General features: G+C 35.1%; 2 protein-coding genes and 4 non-coding genes across 6 annotated transcripts; all 6 read right to left on the bottom strand.

The window, feature by feature from the left end:
• Positions 1-958: 958 nt before the first annotated feature.
• Positions 959-3,332, bottom strand: LOC132181394 (large ribosomal subunit protein eL22y). The gene is made up of 2 exons (XM_059594597.1): positions 3,006-3,332; positions 959-1,307 (listed from the first exon to the last, which is right to left on the bottom strand). The coding sequence occupies exons 1-2, from the start codon at positions 3,233-3,235 to the stop codon at positions 1,163-1,165; spliced, it is 375 nt and encodes a 124-aa protein (XP_059450580.1). The 5' UTR covers positions 3,236-3,332; the 3' UTR covers positions 959-1,162.
• Positions 3,333-6,299: 2,967 nt separating this feature from the next.
• LOC132183514 (small nucleolar RNA snoR80) lies at positions 6,300-6,423 on the bottom strand. The gene has a single exon (XR_009440473.1). It is a non-coding gene; the product is annotated as a small nucleolar RNA snoR80 (small nucleolar RNA).
• A 114-nt stretch (positions 6,424-6,537) lies between these two features.
• LOC132183506 (small nucleolar RNA Z152/R70/R12) lies at positions 6,538-6,648 on the bottom strand. Its single transcript, XR_009440467.1, has one exon. It is a non-coding gene; the product is annotated as a small nucleolar RNA Z152/R70/R12 (small nucleolar RNA).
• A 77-nt stretch (positions 6,649-6,725) lies between these two features.
• Positions 6,726-6,813, bottom strand: LOC132183505 (small nucleolar RNA R11/Z151). Its single transcript, XR_009440466.1, has one exon. It is a non-coding gene; the product is annotated as a small nucleolar RNA R11/Z151 (small nucleolar RNA).
• A 304-nt stretch (positions 6,814-7,117) lies between these two features.
• Positions 7,118-7,216, bottom strand: LOC132183502 (small nucleolar RNA Z157/R69/R10). The gene has a single exon (XR_009440464.1). It is a non-coding gene; the product is annotated as a small nucleolar RNA Z157/R69/R10 (small nucleolar RNA).
• A 6,470-nt stretch (positions 7,217-13,686) lies between these two features.
• LOC132181412 (peroxidase 3) lies at positions 13,687-15,955 on the bottom strand. The gene is made up of 4 exons (XM_059594619.1): positions 15,556-15,955; positions 15,159-15,350; positions 14,886-15,048; positions 13,687-14,344 (listed from the first exon to the last, which is right to left on the bottom strand). The coding sequence occupies exons 1-4, from the start codon at positions 15,763-15,765 to the stop codon at positions 13,929-13,931; spliced, it is 981 nt and encodes a 326-aa protein (XP_059450602.1). The 5' UTR covers positions 15,766-15,955; the 3' UTR covers positions 13,687-13,928.
• Between the last annotated feature and the right edge of the window lie 3,728 nt (positions 15,956-19,683).

Genomic DNA, 19,683 nt, shown 5'->3' with positions numbered 1-19,683 from the left:
ACGATTTCTTCGAGGATTTGCCTGCCACCCCAAACTCCTCTCATTCTGAGCCTAAGATGTGCTAGGGTTTTCAAGAACCTTGCTGGCAGTAACAATTCCCCCACCCCCCATCCCCCCTTCAATCCAGAACTCGACGATCCACCCAACTCCTTGCAACCCATCGGCTTGCCTCTCCCTAAAGCAGCACTTTCGACTCCGGCTTTGCAGCTGCAGCTTCCATTGAGAACGGCTAGTCTCCCACTTTCTCTTTTTCCTTCTTACTTACCTCTCTCCCCTCTGTTTCTCAAGTAACCCATTTCATTTTTGGTTTGAATCATCTAACGACCCAGGCAACAATCTTTTTTCCCAAAAACTCAAAAAATTCAAAGACTCACATAGAGGAATTGAGAGAGATAAGAGTCCTTGGAAGACAAACTAATTCTTACCTGAGAGAATTTCAAGAGAGAGAGAGAGAGAGAGAGAGAGAGAGAGAGACAAAATAGGGTCTTATTTTTTTTATGTTTTGGAAAGAGAGAAGAAATTTTGTGAGAGCTGTTTTCTCTATGGAAAACGCATCTGCATAACACTCTTGATCCTCTACCACTACTACCCTCTGGTTTCTGAATATCTGCTCAATGTTTTCTCGTGGCCCAAATTTTTCTCACTTCCTCATACCCATTCGGGCAAGGCAGCAAGGAAATACCTAAAAAAACAAATCATCTGCTTCATTTATGTTTGAGGGGGGTTTTGATACATGGTAAGTGCAGAGTGCAGCCTAGATTGTATGAAGAATTTAAGAGTCCGTCGAAGGCTCTTCAATATTGATTACAGATCACATGGATTAAGTACGACACTTTGAACTGAAAAATGAGATAACATTTCATAAATAATTCCACGAGCTTTTGATTAAGTGCATTAAAGCAAGTAGACGACCAAAAAAATAACCAAGCAGAACTTGGAACCTAAGAACCCAGAGACAGAACCAAATCAAACAAATCTCGATTCACCCACAAATAAAGACTTTCTATATTACCAATCCAACAGTTAGAATAATCAAGATCTCTAATTTAAGCAACAAAATTGTTAAAACCGCATGAGTTTAAACAAGAAGCAGCATCACAAAGGCAACAGAAAACAAAAAAGGTAAAATGAGGTTCTTAACAACTAAGCTGATTTAAACTTATCAGTCTTCTTCCTCTCCTTCGTTCTCAGCAATGTTGAAGTACCTAAGTTCATAGACATTTCTATCTTTGTTGGAAGCTATCACACGGAGCCAATCACGCACATTGTGTTTCTTCAGGTACTTTTTGGTCAGGTACTTCAGATACCTGAACAGAGAAGCAGATCCAACAGATGTTAAACTGTAAAGAAACACATGATTCAATTGAAATCCAGAGAACAGATGTTAAACAACTGACACCAATGGACAGGACAAAATATGAGACAATATAGAAGAATCTTTGATTAGTGCTCATACATGATTAAATTGAAATCCAGAGAACAGGTGTTAAACAACTGACAGCTAGGGGTGGGCACGGGTTGGATCGGGCTGGGTTTGGGTGGCTTTGGATACCCGACCCGCAGTCTGTGTGTATTAAAAAAGGCATCTGAGACCCGGCTTTAATGAACAGTACCCACTGGACCTCGGGTTTTTCAGGGCGGGGAGGGGCAGGTTTTGTGGATGAAATCGTTGTTCTATTGTTTTTGAGTTCTTGGAAAATATCTCCAGCTTGATGAATTTGGTTTTTTATGATCAAACAAATAGAGCAAAGAATAAATTAAATGAGTGGAAAAAGAACAAACAAACTGAACAAACAGGTCTTTTTTGCATGCTTCTGCCATTCAAGGTTTCAAGGAAGTTGAACATATAGTTCATAAAATGAGTGGAAAAAAAGAGAAGAAAAGTTGGTACCTTAAAGCTTTTAATCAATCTATGGCAGAAAATGGTTGCACCCCATTATCAGTAAATCCAACACCAGGTTTTTTTGGGTACGAATTCTGAAAGTGAAGAAACTGGAGATTGAAGAGGCGAGCAGCGCATGGGTAAGGGCAGGGTTACTTAGTCTTTTGGGTTAAATGCGGGTTGGGGCGGGTACCCGGGAGTTTTAAAAAATTACTACTGCAACCCGCCCCGTCAGGATAACTCAAAATCTAACCTGGATCCGCATTTTTTAAAGGAAAAATTAGGCAGGCTGGGGTGGGAAGGAATAAACCGGTTTTGCCCACTCCTACTGACAGAAATGGACAGAACAAAATATGAGACAATATAGAAGACTCTTTGATTAGTGCTCATACAAAGACTGCAGCCTGATTAAAACTCAAAGGTGGCTATTCCCATACAGGCCAAAGATCCAAGGAAACAATTAATACACAAGCAAGCTTCTGAACAAAATAAATAAAAATTAAGATGGATGTATATTAGCTCGTCACAACTACTCAGGATTACATCCCATGCTGTTTACCAGCAAAACAAACACACTAATCAAGTTTATTCAGTGCTATGCAAACCAAATTGGTTAAATTGAATAATCCAAGGGGGGATTGCAATTCTCTATTCAGGAGCACCTCTTGCTAACCTGTCTCAGGTAAATAATCCAAGTTTTTCTTAGGGGTGAGCTACATTGATTCATTTCCTTGCACTATTACATAGTGATGCACAAAAATTACCAACTGAATGGCAACTACTCAAATTTCTAAATCAAAATAATATTGTACAAAATGTAAAAAGTAGATAATTTACCTAAGAGATGCCCCAAACAATCACCAAAGATAAAAGGTCTCATTTTATGTCAATCTTGCAACAACAAAAATTACACAAATGGCAATGCCAATTACAAATCACCAGACTATTAGCTGGGTAACATCAGATTGCTAAATTTTATAACGAACAAATCATTTAAGTGTACAAATTTCAGATACCAAACAATACCATACCATTAACCTCATACTCATACCCAACAATTAAGAAATCAAGAGTGAATTATAAATTAAAACACAGATTAGATATTCCAACAAAACCAAATTACCTCTTAGAGAAGTTACTATCAGAAGTAACAGTGATCTTGTTCTTCTCGCGGGTGACGGCTACAATGTCACCAAGAGCACCAGCCTTGCCTCCGACCTTGATTCTGTCCTGGAGGAACTTCTCCAGAGATGCAATGTCCATAATCTTGTCTTCCACTGGCTTCGCACAGTCAATGGTAAATGCCACTCCCTTCTTCTTCCCCTTGGGGCCTGGTGCACTCCCTCGACTCATTTTTTATTATTCTCTGCAATCAACGCAAAAGAAGATCAGCGAGCAAGCGAGAGAGAGACGAGAGACGGCGGGAGACGAGAGAGGCGGGCGAATTTGTAGGTTTAGGGTTAGGGCTGAAAGAGATGAATATATATTAGATGTGCAAAACGACGTAGTTTTGATTTTGCCAGAAAAAAAAAAAAAAAACAAAACAAAATTGTCAGAAAAAAAAAAATTAAATTAAATCAATTACACTCGCACCATTCTGTATAAAACAGTGTTTTTTTTTTTTCAACAAAAAACTGAAATTAATAAAATTAATTATTACATTATATAATTATTCACTAATTATTAAGAAAATTTATCTTTGTTTTTGCAGATTAAGAGTGTTAGCTGACTTTCTTATAAAATGAAGCGACTTTGATCAATCAGGTTCATTTATTCATTTTATGTAAATTTAAAAAAAATATATATATATATGAGTAATGCTAGGTACCATCTTTTTATCTTCATAAAATCCTTCTAAGTGGCTTTCAAAATCACCACTGGATCAAAATTCAAGTATGATTCATCTAACATTTAATGATGATTTTAAAAGCCACATCAGCTTTAGGAGGATAAAAATATGGTACCTAACATTATTATATATATATATATATATATATATATATATATATGTGTGTGTGTTATTGATGTTGTTATTGTGAAATATGAGTAATGCTATAAGTTTCTCTTGTGTCCCTTCAAGAATAATGTAACTCTTAAAATCACCATTGGGCTTGTAATTGATCAATATGAGATTTTGATCAAATAAAAATTTTAAGAGCCACATCATTCTTGGAGGGACACAAGAGTGACATAAAATAGACTTTTAGAATTACAGATATGTCTTGGATATGAAAAACTTTAAAAATTGAAGAATAAAAAATTAATTAAATCTTAAAACCATTTTCTAGACAAATTTCTTACTAAGAATATAATGTTGAATTTTAAAAGTGATGAAAATAATTTTCAAATCAACAATAATATTTATTTAATATTTAGATATATAGAATAAATAAAAAAAAAGGCCTTATCTAAAATTTTCCTGCATGGACTTATATATATATATATTTCAAAAAGAGATATTAGGGATCAAGAAACACCATATAGACACTAGAGATGTTAGAGAAAAACGTGAGAGAAAAAAGATATATGTTCTTCCTTTATTATTAGCTAAACATTAAATAATGAATGTGATGAAAATTTATTGGCAAAATGATTAGAAAGTGTGATATAAATAATAATGTTCAGCTATAAATAATGTTTTTTTTTTTCTTTGTATTTAGTAGAAGCAATAATTAGTAAATTACAATTTTAAGGTCTAAAAGGCCCATTACCTCAAATGCGGATAGCGGATAATATCTACATTAACCACACAAATACGGGTAGTAATCGCATAATACGGATATCAAAAATCATTATTCGCATTATTTTACGGATGCGGATACAAATATTGCTATTATCGGCTTCCGCATCCGCATTTTCACCCCTAATAGCTGCTTTATATCACAACCCCATTTTTGTTAACACCAGAGTTTCTTATTCCAACCTTCCTAAGCCTTTTCGGTTTGATAGTTTTTGGGTTAGAGAGCCTTCTTGCTTTCCGGTTATTGCTGAAGCTTGGGACTCTAGTTGTAGGGGTTCGGATGCTTCAATTCTCAAACAAAAGTTGAAATTTACCAAGTTGGCTCTTAAGCATTGGAACATTAATCACTTTGGCATAATCCAGGCTAATTTAAAAGCCATCATCCTCAAAGCTTTGGACGAAGTCCAAAAAGAAGCCCTGTGCCCTCAAGCTCAGGTCGGAGAAGATAATCTCCAGTTGGGCCTCCAAGAAGAGCTTAATTCTATCTCTTGTATTAAATTAGATAACGGCTCTTTTTTTGCATAACATGAATGATATTGGTTCGCATTTGGCGAACCATTTCATCTCCCTTTTTTCTACCTCATCTCCGGAGCTCTCTAGTCTGGAGGATCTGTTTGAGCCTATCATTTCCTCATTTGAAAATGATTTCTTATGTCTCATCCCTGATGAGCATGAAATTTGGAGGGCTGTTTCGGAATTAGGTAGTGAGAAATCCCCTGGTCCTGATGGTGTGATAAGACTCTTTTACAAATTATTTTGGAAAATTGTAAAGGTTAATGTCATCCGTTTGTCCAATCTTTCTTCCGGAATGCTCATCTTCTCCGCTCTTTCAATCATACTCATTTGGTTCTGATTCCTAAAATCAACAATCCCACCAAGGTGTCTCAGTACCGTCCCGCTTTCCTTCAAGGAAGATCTATCCATGACAACTTCATTCTTGTTCATCAGTGGCTAAGAACACTGCTGTGTAAACCATGTCCTTGTTTCTTGTTTCTGCTACCCAAAGTCTTTTTTTGCATGATATAAATTCCTCTCTAAGGAAACTCTGGTGGAGTTATCCTCGGTACAACAAGCACTGCCTCTCTCTTATTAGGTGGAAAATATCTGGGTGCCTAAGTTTCTGGGTGGTCTGGATAATGTGTAATAGACGCAAAGAGTAGCATTTTTGATTCTTTACTATGTCACTTTCTCTTGGCTACAGTGGATTGGATGTTGTTATTCATGTATTCTTTACTATGACATTTCCTCTTAGCATTGTCGATTCTTTACAAGTCCTTAATGGGATTTCCATTGCATAATAAGTTTAACCGTCTTTGTTTATTGGATTGTTGTGATGTTCAATTCAGTTACAAAATCAACCAAAAGGTGCAAAACCCAAAAATTAATAACAAAAAAGATGCCTTAACAACTCGATCATTGTTTTATGTTTTCAGAAATTGTTTGCCAAGCTTTTCTCAACAAAAAAAAAAATAGGAGAGTAGACATACTAGGCTTGGTTCTAGTACTGAAACTTGATTTCCTCAATCTCTGTATTGGTTTTACGGAAAGAAAAAGAAATCCTTTTGGCACAAAGTAAAACCCCGCATGTGGTTGTGTGCAATAAACCAAACAAAGGACCCAATGTTCAAACATCACTTCAACAAAGTCCATACAAATTATTCTTGCAAACAAGAATTGAAATGTGTGAGGTGTTTCCGGGATAAAATGGCATTGAAATAGCCACTCATCAGGATAGCCACACTGATAAATATGGCGCCCATGCCATTACACCGAGAGGAACTATTTATCCCCCAGAATTGGTAATGGGCGCAAGCTTTAACTTCAATCAAAATTATTTTCTAATTTAAAAAACAAAAGAAAGACAGGTAAGAGTAACTAATAGAAAATGAAATAACAAGTGATTTGATTGGGACCAAATGCTCAGTGGAAGGAGAAGTCGTTTATGAATTAGGCTCACGGCGAGACTTTTTAGGGTCTCGTCCACTGCCCACAACACATCCAAGTGTTTTAATCTCATCACAGCAGAAATGTCCCTCAAAAATTTTGACAAATACAGTAAATAAAAACAATCCAAGTAAAATAACTATTGAAATTGGTAAATTAGAGCCTCAGTGTGTGTAACAATCAGATCATTGACGTTAAAATCTCACTGAAATCCGCTAAGATAATTGAAAATTATCATCATAAGCCCTCCAATATTCAACTCATACACCAACATGCACAAACACAAAATTACCCAACAAACTAGAAACAAAATCAATCAAAAGAAATATTAGACTTTTAATAGCTTATAAAAGAGAAAAAGGAATATGGGTAGGTTGGAAAAAGCCTTTCTCCTTCCTCTAAATCCATTGCTAGAGAGAAATAAAAGAAGAAAAAAGGGGTTTTACCCCCCAAAACAAAAAACCCAAATACTTTGCTGCAATCAATAGCTCAAAACCCTAGAATAACAATCAAACAAGAAGGTGAAAAGGGGATTAGAGTGATTGAGAAGGATAAGTGCTCAGACAGCCAAGGGTTTGTCAATCAGATTCAGGGAGTAAAACCCAGATCAGAAACTCTAGTCCACAAAATAGCATCATCACCGCACCCTCCATTTGGAGACAATATTCACAGAGCACAGCAAGAGAAGAACATAAATACCAAGCGCGAAACAGAGACCCAAAACTAAGAAAATCCTAGGGATCATGAGATGGGATGTGAAAGAGGCAGAGCATGAGAAAGATGACGATGGTTGTGCATCTTCGTGTCGTATTTATAGGGAGCGGCAGTTGTTTGGTTGGTGTGGAAATTAGGGTTTCAGAAAGTTTTTTTGGGTTAGGGTTTTGATTCTAGCCGCGTTGGGTTTTCGGCTGTGGTTCCTAGGCGGCTGAGCCTGTTGGAGATTGATATGGGGCTCCCATGTGTATGGGCTGGGCCTAAGGGGTTGTGAACCCTACCAAACACAGCCCTTTTCAGCCCAAGTAATCTAAGAATATATTGTCATGTGAAAAAGTGACTATTCTAAGGGCTAGAGACTCTCATTTTTTTTTTTTAATTGAATAAGGGAAAAAGTTATAGGGGAGAATATTTCTCATTTTTTATTCGAATGAAAGAGAGAATGAGAGATCCTGTGGGAATACTTTCAAAAACACAATTGGAAGTAGTCCATTTAGCTAAAGCTTGTGCCCTAAAATTGGCACATCGAGATACTTTCAAAGCATTTGAGCTTTGAAAAGAAGAAAGAGTTAAACTAATATCCAAAATACAGTTTACAAAAGACCAAGAAAAAAAAAGAGTATGGCTATTAATAGCTAAAATAACAAGGAGAATATTCCCTTCCATCGAGAGAGGACCCAAATCCAAAGAAGTAGCCAAATGAACCACCAAAAAGGCTGCATGAGCTTCCCCTTGCAAAACATCTATGGAAACATAAACTCTTGTCTTATTACACATATATATTGCAAACTATCATTATATTGTTAATGGCCTTCTAAATTACTACTTGTATTAATGTTTATCCTAAACTATTTAGAAATGTCAATGTCCTCCAATAACAAAAAATACTTTTTCATAAAATTATGAAAATTCTTAAAATTATATGTATGAACAAACTAAAAACTAAAATAATAAACTATTTTTCTGAAAAAAAAAAATGAAAAAATGAAAAACCAAGCCACGCCCTGAGTTTTTGTTTTTTTTGTTTTTTTTTTTTAAAAAAAAAATTCCCTTTTTTTTCTATTTTTTAAAATTTATAAGAAGACATTTTTGTCTTATTGACGATATTTAAGGTTATTTTTATCTTTTTGTTGGCCTCAGGAAACATTGATAATGAAGTGATAGTTTGAGGAGAGTATATACACTTTTCCTAATTCTAAAAAACAAAAATAAAAATCAAACAAATAATTAATAACTACTAAGAGAGGAATCACATAAGATCCACCTAATTTATGTAGAAAAACCATGGACTATATATTGATCAAGGATTAATGTGAGCCATCCTCCACATGTCGCACCTCAAGATTTTTGTCGTCTTGAGCTGATTAATGTGTTCTTTCTTTTTTTTCTTGGCCTAAACTAATAACGTAACATGCACCCAATTTGGCCCAAATTGTCAGGCTTAGATGTGCAGGCCAATAAAAGTGGGCCTAATTAGCTCTAGGGTTATAAACCGAGCCTTGTCTAAAGCTTGGGGTGTTGCAAATAATTTGAGTAATCAATTTCAATCCTTAGCGTGCATTCACAAGGAAAATTTGGTCTTAACACGTACGGATGACTTTTTTTATTTTATTTTTTATTTTTAAGGAATATTATGAATATTCATTATCTCAAAAGATCCATTAAAAGATTACGAAAGATTGTCCCCTCCTTACAATATCACTTACACCAAGTTGGGCATCTCCCAACCAAATAGACATAGTGACATGGGTGGTAGCCAATTGTGCTAGAGTATGCGCACAATGGCAGAGCTACTTGAGGCTTTGGAATTTTTTGTTTTTTTTTTTTGCTATTTTCCTACTCAAGTTCCACACAGCACCCTAAAAAAAAAAAAAAAAAATTATCTCCTACTTATGCAAGTTACTACTTGACACCCTCAAAAAAATTTTAGTGACACCCCCAATATTAATTGTCTCGCTCCGCCACTGTATGCGCAACATTATTGGCATCCCTCATTACATGCATAAAACTGGCGTCGTCCAACAAAAGTAGCTCTCGTTGAATACATTCTATAAATTGTCCATAGCTACTCAAACACGGACCTTCTGAAGCAATAGCCTTGATAATTTGCAATGAGTCACCCTCAAAGATGATATTATTATAACCCCAATCCTTGCAGAAAATAATAGCATTCACCACTACTAGAGCTTCGGCCACTATTGGCTTAGTTTGAAAATCAAGAGACAGACTGCGTACAGCAAGAAAATTACCATTTGAGTCTCAGGCTGTAAGTCCCAGCTCCACACGTCCTTCTTCCGAATTTAGCCCAGCGTCCCAATTCATCTTGATCATATCATGTGGTGGAGGTTGCTACACTACAACTGTTGAATCATGGTCAGAAGCTGCTTCACATTGAACATTTTGATTCACACTTTGAAATTCTTCCAACGAGGTCTGAGCTTCATGTACTAACCGGGTTGGATGCATAAAAAATTCTACATGTAGTACTAAGTTTCTCCTCAACCAGATTTTCCTTGCCATTACAACAAACAGTTCAGTTTCCCTTGTGTCACATCGTTCAAGAACAGACTCAAAAACATCTGGAAAAGCTTCTCCCCATTCCTCCACATTTTTGTAATTTAATCGGCCCCCCACCCCACACGTCATTTGATGACGGGCAAGACCATAAAATGTGCACCACTGTCTCATCTTCAAGTCCGCATATGGGCTTAAAGTGTCTTGAACTACTCCCTTCCTGACCAAATTCACCCTAATCAATAGCAAATTATGTAGGGCCTTCCAAGGGAACAGCTTTGCCACATTTGGTATGTTCAAATTCCAGCACTCTTTCCAAGCTATGCTGCAAGTAGATTTTGATGTTCCACAACCTCTATTTGCTATATTATCCATTTCCAAAAAATATGAACTTCGGACAGAGAAAAAACCATTTTTTGTACCTCGCCAAATAAGCCTGTCCTTTGACGATAAAGGGCTAATAGGCATACTTCTAATCACCTCAGCTTCGTCCTCTAGAAAAACTTGTGCAATGAGGTCAACTCTCAATGTTCTCGTGTCTAGATCAATAAGTTCTGCCACACGAACGTTTTGGTCGAGTGTAGTCCTTGGTGACTATATCATATAAGTGGTTGATTTCGGGATCCATTTGTTACCCCACACATGAACGTCCTCCCCATGTCCAATCCCCCAGAATAGACCACTTTTGAGGAACGGTTGGGTTGCCATAAAGCTCTGCCATACAAGTCGCCATAGCTGTTTTGCTAGTAGGGCTTTGTTAAAAATCTCCAAATCACGAAACCCCAAACTCCCCTGGGCCTTGGAAAATCCCATCTTTTTCCAACTTATCCAATGTATTCTGGATGTGTTCTCCTTGTGCCCTCACCAGAATCGTTGCATTATCCCTTGTATCTCCTTGCACAAAGTGAGAGGCAATAGGAGCACACTCATACAATATGTGGGAATGGCATGTGCCACAACTTTAATTAAAATCTCCTTCCTTGCTTGAGTCAAGAATTTTGTTTCCAAATTATTGAGACAGTTCCATACTCGATCCTTGATGCTTGAGAAAGCCTATGTCTGCGACTTCCCCACCAGAGTTGGCAAACCTAAATATTTGTCATAGCTTTGAGTGGCATGGAGGCCTGAAAGTTGAGTGATTTCCTGTATCTTTTCCGGACTCGTGTTGTGGCTGAAAAAAATAGAAGTCTTTTCCTTGTTTAGCTTTTGTCCCGATGCTGCTTCATATTTTTCTAGAAGTTTCGTTAGCTGTCGCCATTTTACTGAATTCACCTTGCAAAAAATCAAGCTATCATCAGCAAAGAATAGGTGAATCAATCTAGGGCCTTTTCTGGATGTAGTTGTTGTGCAAATTTTCGCAAGTGCACGAATCATTTGCAATATAATGGATTGCAAATGCGAGGTCGAACCCACAGAGAATTGTATTTTTGAAAGAGCAATTTAAATCTAAAATAATTAAATCATAACCTAGTTCCAAAAAAAGTTTGAATTTTGAGTTTTGAAAATTAAAGGATAAACAATAACTAAATAAAATAAAACAAAAGGTAAAGACTAAGGTTTAGGAATCCACACTTACCGAATCATAACAACATACTCCATGTTTATCAATATTTATTCGAAGTTCTCACAATTTAAATCTTATGTATGTTTTACTGTGCTTCAAAGAATTAATCAAAATCATCCCATGTATCCATTCATTGACCAAATCACAAAAGGATTCCAAATTCAATTGAAACACCAGATGTATCCGTAGAACAAATCACAAGGGATATTCAATTTTTATGAGTTAAAAACTAAGCAATCAATCATATGAGATTATCTCAAATCATCATATGTATCCGTGAATCACAAGAGATATCCAAGAATCACTCCACACATTGATTAGAAGTAAAACAATTGAAATATAAAACTCAATAAAATCGAATAAATAAAGACTTACATAAAAGTGATGTTGTTCTTTATCGGTGAGGCTTTATCCCCAACCTTAGTTGGGAATTTAGCTCCACATAAAAATAAAATATAAACCTAAACCTAAACCGAAAGAAAAAATAAACTAAAGAGAAAAGTTGTAGAATTTTGCTCTTTGGACTTGTGTATCTTTTCTTGAATGCAAAGTGGTCTATTTATAGGCTTAGAAAAGTCCTAAAAGCCCTATTAAACCTAGATAATTCGGAGGTCTGTCTCCCAGTCAAAATAAAAGTTTGAAATCGGAATAGGATTCGTTCAGATTTGTGTCCTTTAATTGCGGGGCGATTTTGGCATAGTAACCATCCGAATTAGGAAAATCCTATTTCACAAAAAATTATAGTATTTTGAGTTAGCTTTCCAATGTTTTTTAAATCACTTCAATCAGATATTTGAGCAAAAAGTTACGGTCAAAATACTGAGACATATACAGAATCTGAATTTGAATCCGATCCGAAATCTTATCCAATTTGATCTTTTATCAAATTTAATCTAATTTAACATTTTTCTTAGATTTGGTTAGACTTAACCACATCATCTAGGTCTTCTCAAAGTATGCTTTCTTTCAAACTTTGCATTTTTCTCTTTAAAGCTGTAGTTTTTCTTCAACGACCTACAAAACACTAAAAACACAAAACTAACATAAAACATTAAATAACGATACAACTAAATGATTAACTAATGTAAATAAAGGGGGTCCAAATATGCAATATTTGACACTTATCAGTAATCACTCTCGTTAGCACTCCATTCTTCTCTGCTTGATTCAATAGAGCGCTAAGTGACTCCGCTCACTATTGAGAGTGTGATTAGATCTTGAAATCGGCATTTTGTAACGAATCATACACAATTTTATAACTTCATGCTAAGCGGTGTGCAAAATAATTTAAAAGTTTTTTTAAAAACCTTTTTTAGAACAAAAAGTTAGAAGAAGTATTAAAATTACTTTTTAAAACTTTTTATGTATTCAAATTACTTTTTAAGCTGATTAACGTAATCTCAAACATGCATTAAGATACATGGCTCCTAGGGCCAGACTCAAAACTTATTTGGAGGGGGACCAATTGGCAAAAAAAACATTAATTTTTTTTTTTTTGCCTAATTGTTTTTTTTTCTTGTGATTTTGGGGGGAACCAAGGTCACTCCAGGTTCCCCTTGGGTCCGTCATTGATGGCTCCACCACATGTGAGTATGCTATATATGCTAATGGAACTTTTAAGATATGTCACCATGTGATTAAAGGGTATTAAACGCTTATAAATTTTTTGCTCCAATCACATATTGACACGTGTCAAAATTGTAAAAGAGTTGTATGTATAAATAAAATCCAGAGTGATAGAGAACAAAGTCATGTTTATTAGAAGAGTAATGCTAGAAACTATATTTTTATATCACAAGTATCTTAGAATGCAGATGTAGTAACCTCAACTAACCCTTAGATTATTTATTATTATTTTTTTTAATAATGATTGATCCAACGGTTGGGTGGGGCTGCGAGGTTAGAATTGTGGGATAATTGCGAAATAAAAATTATGTTTATAGCTAACATTACTCTTGTTAGAATATTAATTTAAATAATATATTGCCCACCATTTCTTATCCATTTAAACTTTTTTGGATAATTAATTATTTATTATTTGGGCCAATCAGATGAAGTTGAATTTTTACAACTAGGACCAAAGCCTGTGAACTTAACAAATGCTCTGATAGAGATACGTACAACCTGGGATCATTTGACATGAAAAACGAGCATCGAGCGACAACTTTTTCTGAAAGTTCAGTGGCCTCGATTCCACTCGAACAACTCTAATCTTTGCGTGCCAACGAAGTATAGTATAAAAGTAGGGGTCAACATTTGAACCATAACTCCATTGTTTATTCCATTTCAGTTACATATTATGGTTCTTAATTAACTAAAATAAGGCTCAAGTATACATATAAAAGAAAGAAATAACACACAAGATGGACAATTCGAGATTTCACAGATAACCATTTTTCTCTAAATTAATTTGGTTTCATTGCAAGAAACAGCTGAAGAAAGGGCCTAGAACGAAGCCCATTTATTCACACAACACATAAATTAAAACCACGCCGAATTTGATGCTAGCTAGGATAGATGATACATAACCAAGAAATTTAACCCACCAAAAAACAGCAAGAAAAAAACAATCAACTATTCACCACTGCACAGTGCTTTCTAATTTCACCCGTTGATCCAGTCTTAACATTGACCCGACCCATTTTCTCCATAGACGTTGCAAATTGAGCAAGGAAATTTTGAAGTGGTCCTTGGAGCAGTTGGGTGATGAAAGACTTTGTTGTCGGGTTGGTAGTCAAGGCAGCATCTGATTGGAACAGACCCCGTCTCTTTAGCAAAAGAGAGTAATAGCTGAGGTCAAATGTCCTGTGGCTTCCTGGGTCCATTTCAACATGGGTTGTATTATCAGTTGGAGTTTTGCACTTTCTTGCCTTGAGATTTGCTGCATATTCACTGTCAAGAGCTGGGTCCTCATCACCGACACCAGTGAAATTATACAGTCTGGTTGAAAAGGAAGTACAATGAGCTACACCAATGGTGTGTGCACCTGCAATAATTGCCTAAATGTATCAGTACTACTGCAATGATTAGAAAAAATGCTAGTTATATTTTCACCTTTTTAGTTTTCAAGAATGAGTTCCCTCGCCCAAACTACAAGAAAAAAAATTTTTAAGGTAAAAAATTAATAATTTAAGGTATTTTTTTTTTAATTGGTCACTCTTTAAAATTTTTTTGGCTCTAGATCCCCAAAATTCAAAGCTAGCTTCGTCCCTGCTAGTACGTTAGAAATTTCAGAGGAAAAATTGTAACACCTGAATTTTATATTGCGAAGATGAGTAGCTCATATACATTAAGTAGTTTATAATAACGTACATTATTGATATGTGCTTTATAAAGATATATATGAGTTTTTATAACTAATTCTAGAGAAATTTCAAATTAAATCATCTTTTTAAAGTGATAGTACAAAGGTGAGTAGCGCTTTTTGATGCAAGTATGAAGTAGCATCCAAACTTGTAGAAAAAGCATTAGTAGCATTCAATTGAGTACGTCAAGAAGGTGCGAGGAAATGATGACGTTGAGCTTACCAGAGAGTAAAACCAAATCTGTCAAATCAAGACCATTGTTGGCAAATAGTGTTTGGAGAGTGGTGAAGTTGCTGGTTGGAGGTGGGATGTCATTCAAGGCTTCTGAGGAATTGGAGATTGTCCCATCTCTTCGACCAGTTGGAACTTTCCAAAATGGACCTCCCTGTGGCAAAACAGGACATAGAACAAGTAAATAGTTAAGATATATTTCTTTGCTCATAAAAAAACGAAAGATTAAAATGGGTTTGTTCTTATTTGTTTGAGGATCCTTACTGTTGCAACAATGGAATCTCTTGCAACCAAAGCAAGAGTATCTGCACAAGAGACTATTCCTGGGCATTCGGCCTCAAGAAGGCTCTTAACTCTGTCAATGAAGTCAAAACCTCTGAGTGTTAGATTTGGTGTAGCAGCCTTTTCTGCTTGGTTGTTCGATGTTGAGTTCACAAGCACAGATCCATCACAACCCTGCATTATGCAAAACATTAATTTATATATGTTTTTCAACTAAGAATGGAAATGGGATTGTAAAGTGTTTTCTGCAGAATTGTTTCTGCAGAGTTGTTTTTGCAGACTTGTCTTCTGCATTCTTGTTCCCCAAAAAGAGGAAAAAAAAAAAGAAAAAAAAAGGGAAATAAAGAAACACAGAAAAGCAGAATGGACATGAACAAACCCTGACAAAGCAGTCATGGAAGTGCATTCTGATGAGGGCAGCAGCCAATGAAGGAGCATTATGGATGTGCTGGTGAACAAAGTCTTGAACAATCTTCTCAGCTTTCGGGCAGCTCTTAGAATAAAAACCCAACTCCAATTGAGCAGCTGCTGACCCTACAAATCCTAAAACACCAAGGATTATGATAGTGAAACAACTTATCCCCCCCATTTTCAAGCCTGATGAGTTTCTGCACAGGGGAATTCGATGTTCTGACAGTAGAGTACAGTAGTGTCACTTCTTTGGAGGACCGTTAGGGAAGATTTATAGCCTTAACTTTATGAGACAGAGAAGAAGAAAAATGAAGAAAAAATGGATCTAAATCTAGTTACCTAACATGTGCTAGGTGGTAATATTTTATCCTGGTATATGTAAGCAAAGGGTATTAGAAAAATGATTAGTTGGGCAAGGGACAAATGCAGTAAGCTCCAAACATGACGGTCCTTCTGTTGCAAGTATCATCAACATATATATGCATCTCCTTAATTAAGGAATATTTCTCATTAATGTTTCATGTAAAATGGAAATCGTAGGTATTAGTATATAGGCAGAAATTTCTTTCAAACCAGTCTGGAGGAAATATTTTCAAACCCATTTAAAATAGTGTCATGTGTCTATAAACATTTAAAAAACACATTAAATTTAGTCTAAGTTAGTAAACTGCTATTAATAACGTTAAAAATTTAATGTATCTTTTAAATGTTTATAGACACGTGACACTACTTTAAATGGATTTGAAAATATTTCCTTCAGACTAGTTTAAAGAAAATTTTTGTCCTTAATATATATAACATCATGTTGACTGTTTCAACAATACGTGGCAGCTTAATATTTGTACATGAATTTGATGGATATAGAATTATGTAGAGGAAGACAATAATAAGCAGAATATATGAAATCAGTTGGTCACCTGCTCCTATAATGGAAATTAATGGTGTCATACTGCTGAACTGTCCGATAACTTTTGTCATGTGTTATTGGGTACTGCTGCCGCCCCTGGCAGTGGCATGATAAACAAAACTATGAAACAAAAAAATGTGAGAGGCTTGGAGAATAAAGTTGATAAATAATTGATATATGACCTACCATATAGTTTAGAGAATTGGGCGTGCTGAGTAAATGTTCAAATTTCTACGAATCTAGATCTGTTTTATAAATTGTTAAGACTCAAGAGAGCATCAAGGAATATTTCAGAGCATCCTTTTAATGCATTGGGGCAAGAACACATGTTATTTGGTCAATTGTCCCATCTGATTTGCTCTCCGGCCTTATTCTTTGTTTTAGTTTGCACAATGGAAAACTCATGTGAGATCTGTCTGCAGTCCCTTTGTGCATAAACCAAACTACAATTAATGAAGCCTGTAAAAAACTTGAGGATTTATGAACAGCAGAAATTGCAAAGAAGACCACAACAAGAGTTAATAGTAATCTGAGCCATCTCCTTGAGGGGGAGAAAAAGAACCCTTAAGACACATTCTTTATGATGACTTGGGTCGTACCATGTTTTACTGAGTTCAAGACAAGAGAACTTTATTTTTTTTTTTGAAGTGATGATGCAGACTTGACATACGCCAGCTCAGATTCATTTTCAATGTGGCTCGCTTACGGCATACGGTGTTCAATCCGTGGCCTTGAATATATTCCTTAGGTATCAAATTAAAGGTGTTCTTTTTTGCTTTGTGGGAGAATAATAGGCTAGCGTTAGAAGGGAAAGGATATATAGGGGAAGAGTACTAGATTTGAAAGCATACTATTCATATTTATGAAAAGAAGTTCCAATGGAATTGCTTGCAAAAGAAGGAGGGTCCAGCTAGCTAGCAGCTTGAAAATTCCTGAGCGCGAGCAGCAGTCAAATAAAAAACAGAAAGATGTATAGCAACAAAGAAGAAAAGAACACAAAAGGAAATTAAAATCATTATATCTTCTTTGTAAATAATTAATGGTGGTTATCCACAAAGCTTGCTTTAGTCAGTGTCGGTCTGTCTGTCGTTTAGTACTTTCTATTAACCTTTTAAGCAAATTTAGATGGATCCTGAGGATAGGATGGTTTGGAAGGAAGAATTGCTTTTCTTTCTTCTTTTCTTTTTTGTTCTTCGTTTCATTTTGAAGGTAGAATCAGTACTACTTTTGTAAGATCTCCCATTGTTAGCTGTAAAGTAAGCAAATTTCCCATCATTCTATGTGCATGTGCGTGTGCATGCCATGCAGCTATACATTTGTTATATATATATACTTTTTATAGCCACTGATTACTGCCCTTAATTAATTAGATGTGACTATATATATATATATATATAGTTATATATATAAAATTTCTCCAACCTAATTTAGAGAAAAATTTTATCCAATAAATAAACCCTCCACAATGATCTTTCTTTCGGAAAATATTATTGAATTTGGATGCAAGATGAATTAAGTCTTCTACGCCAAACACAAGGCTTTGTTTGGTAATGGGGATGGGTTGGCCCAAACACTGGCTAACCCCATCATTCTATGCTTTTCTTTCTTCTTTTCTTTTTTGTTCTTCGTTTCATTTTGAAGGTAGAATCAGTACTACTTTTGTAAGATCTCCCATTGTTAGCTGTAAAGTAAGCAAATTTCCCATCATTCTATGTGCATGTATAGCTGCATGGCATGCACATGTGCATGTGCGTGTGCATGCCATGCAGCTATACATTTGTTATATATATATACTTTATAGTCACTGATTATTGCCCTTAATTAATTAGATGTGACTATATATATATATATAATATATATATATATATATAGTCACATCTAATTAATTAAGGGCAATAATCAGTGACTATAAAGTATATATATATAACTATATATATATATATAGTCACATCTAATTAATATAGTCACATCTAATAAACTCAAACAGTCAAAATTGTCTCTTACTCTGCCTCTGGGCTCTAGCTACCTGCTTCGAGATCAGAAAGATCTTTGTATATATGGAAAAAAATATATATTATAATTGAACGTGCAATATAGTGCTATTGTTGACAAAGTTTTCTTCTAAATTTAGGTGAAAGAATTTTTTTTTTGTTTAGTCTATAAAAATAACATATGTCTTTTTTTTTTTTTAATAACATGTGAGATGCACATGAGTTTTTAATAAAATTTATTCTAACTTTGTTCTTACTATTAAAATAGCATGTGCATATCACATTTTAAAGAACACATGTTATTTTTATAAACAAAGTAAGAGAAAATTTCTCCAACCCAATTTAGAGAAAAACTTTATCCTATAAATAAACCCTCCACAATGATCTTTCTTTCGGAAAATATTATTGAATTTGGATGCAAGATGAATTAAGTCTTCTACGCCAAACACAAATTAAGGAACTCCAATGCACATAATTTTGCACAATTTCATCCATTAATTCTGCTGCAAAATTTAGTCGGCAGCTGACACGGATTCCAAGAAAATACTTTCCGTTAATTAACAAAAGCACAATGCTTCATTATTTTGCCTGTGAGTAATCCAATTTCTCCCATTTTCACCTCAAGTCACGTCAAGATTTTTAATAATTTGTTGTTATAGCTAATTCGAATTACAAACATGAGCGAGCTCTTATAAAATTCATTTGTCTAATCAAAATCTATTGACAAAATTGCCAGTAAAATTGTACAAGCTATTTGAGAATTGAAAATGCTGTGAGCATTTTCGTTGGTATGATTTTGTTTAGGTGTAACAGTATTCTTCTACTCGCGTGGACTGCTCTTAGAACATGTTTTACTCGGTGCAATTTCAAATGTTATAAGATTTTGACTTCTCTTATTGAATACCAATTAATTTTTAAATGAGATGATCAAATACCCGATTTAACAAATGGTATATATCATAGTCAAGATTATAAGTTCTAGTCGTGAGAGCGTCATATTGAGAAAAGTCGGGATTATTGAGGTGTAATAGTGTCGATCTATTCACGTAGATGACTCTTAAAACATGCATTATAGAGTACAATTTTGAATACCATCAAATATTATTTTGACTCTCTCTGTGAACATCAATTAATTTTCAGATGAGATGATGAAAAGCCTAATCGATAACATACCTATCGACAAAAATTAACATCACTT

The sequence above is a fragment of the Corylus avellana genome, chromosome ca5, assembly GCF_901000735.1.
Source record: "Corylus avellana chromosome ca5, CavTom2PMs-1.0".
Lineage (NCBI taxonomy): Eukaryota > Viridiplantae > Streptophyta > Magnoliopsida > Fagales > Betulaceae > Corylus > Corylus avellana.
This window is presented reverse-complemented; position numbering and strand designations above follow the sequence as displayed.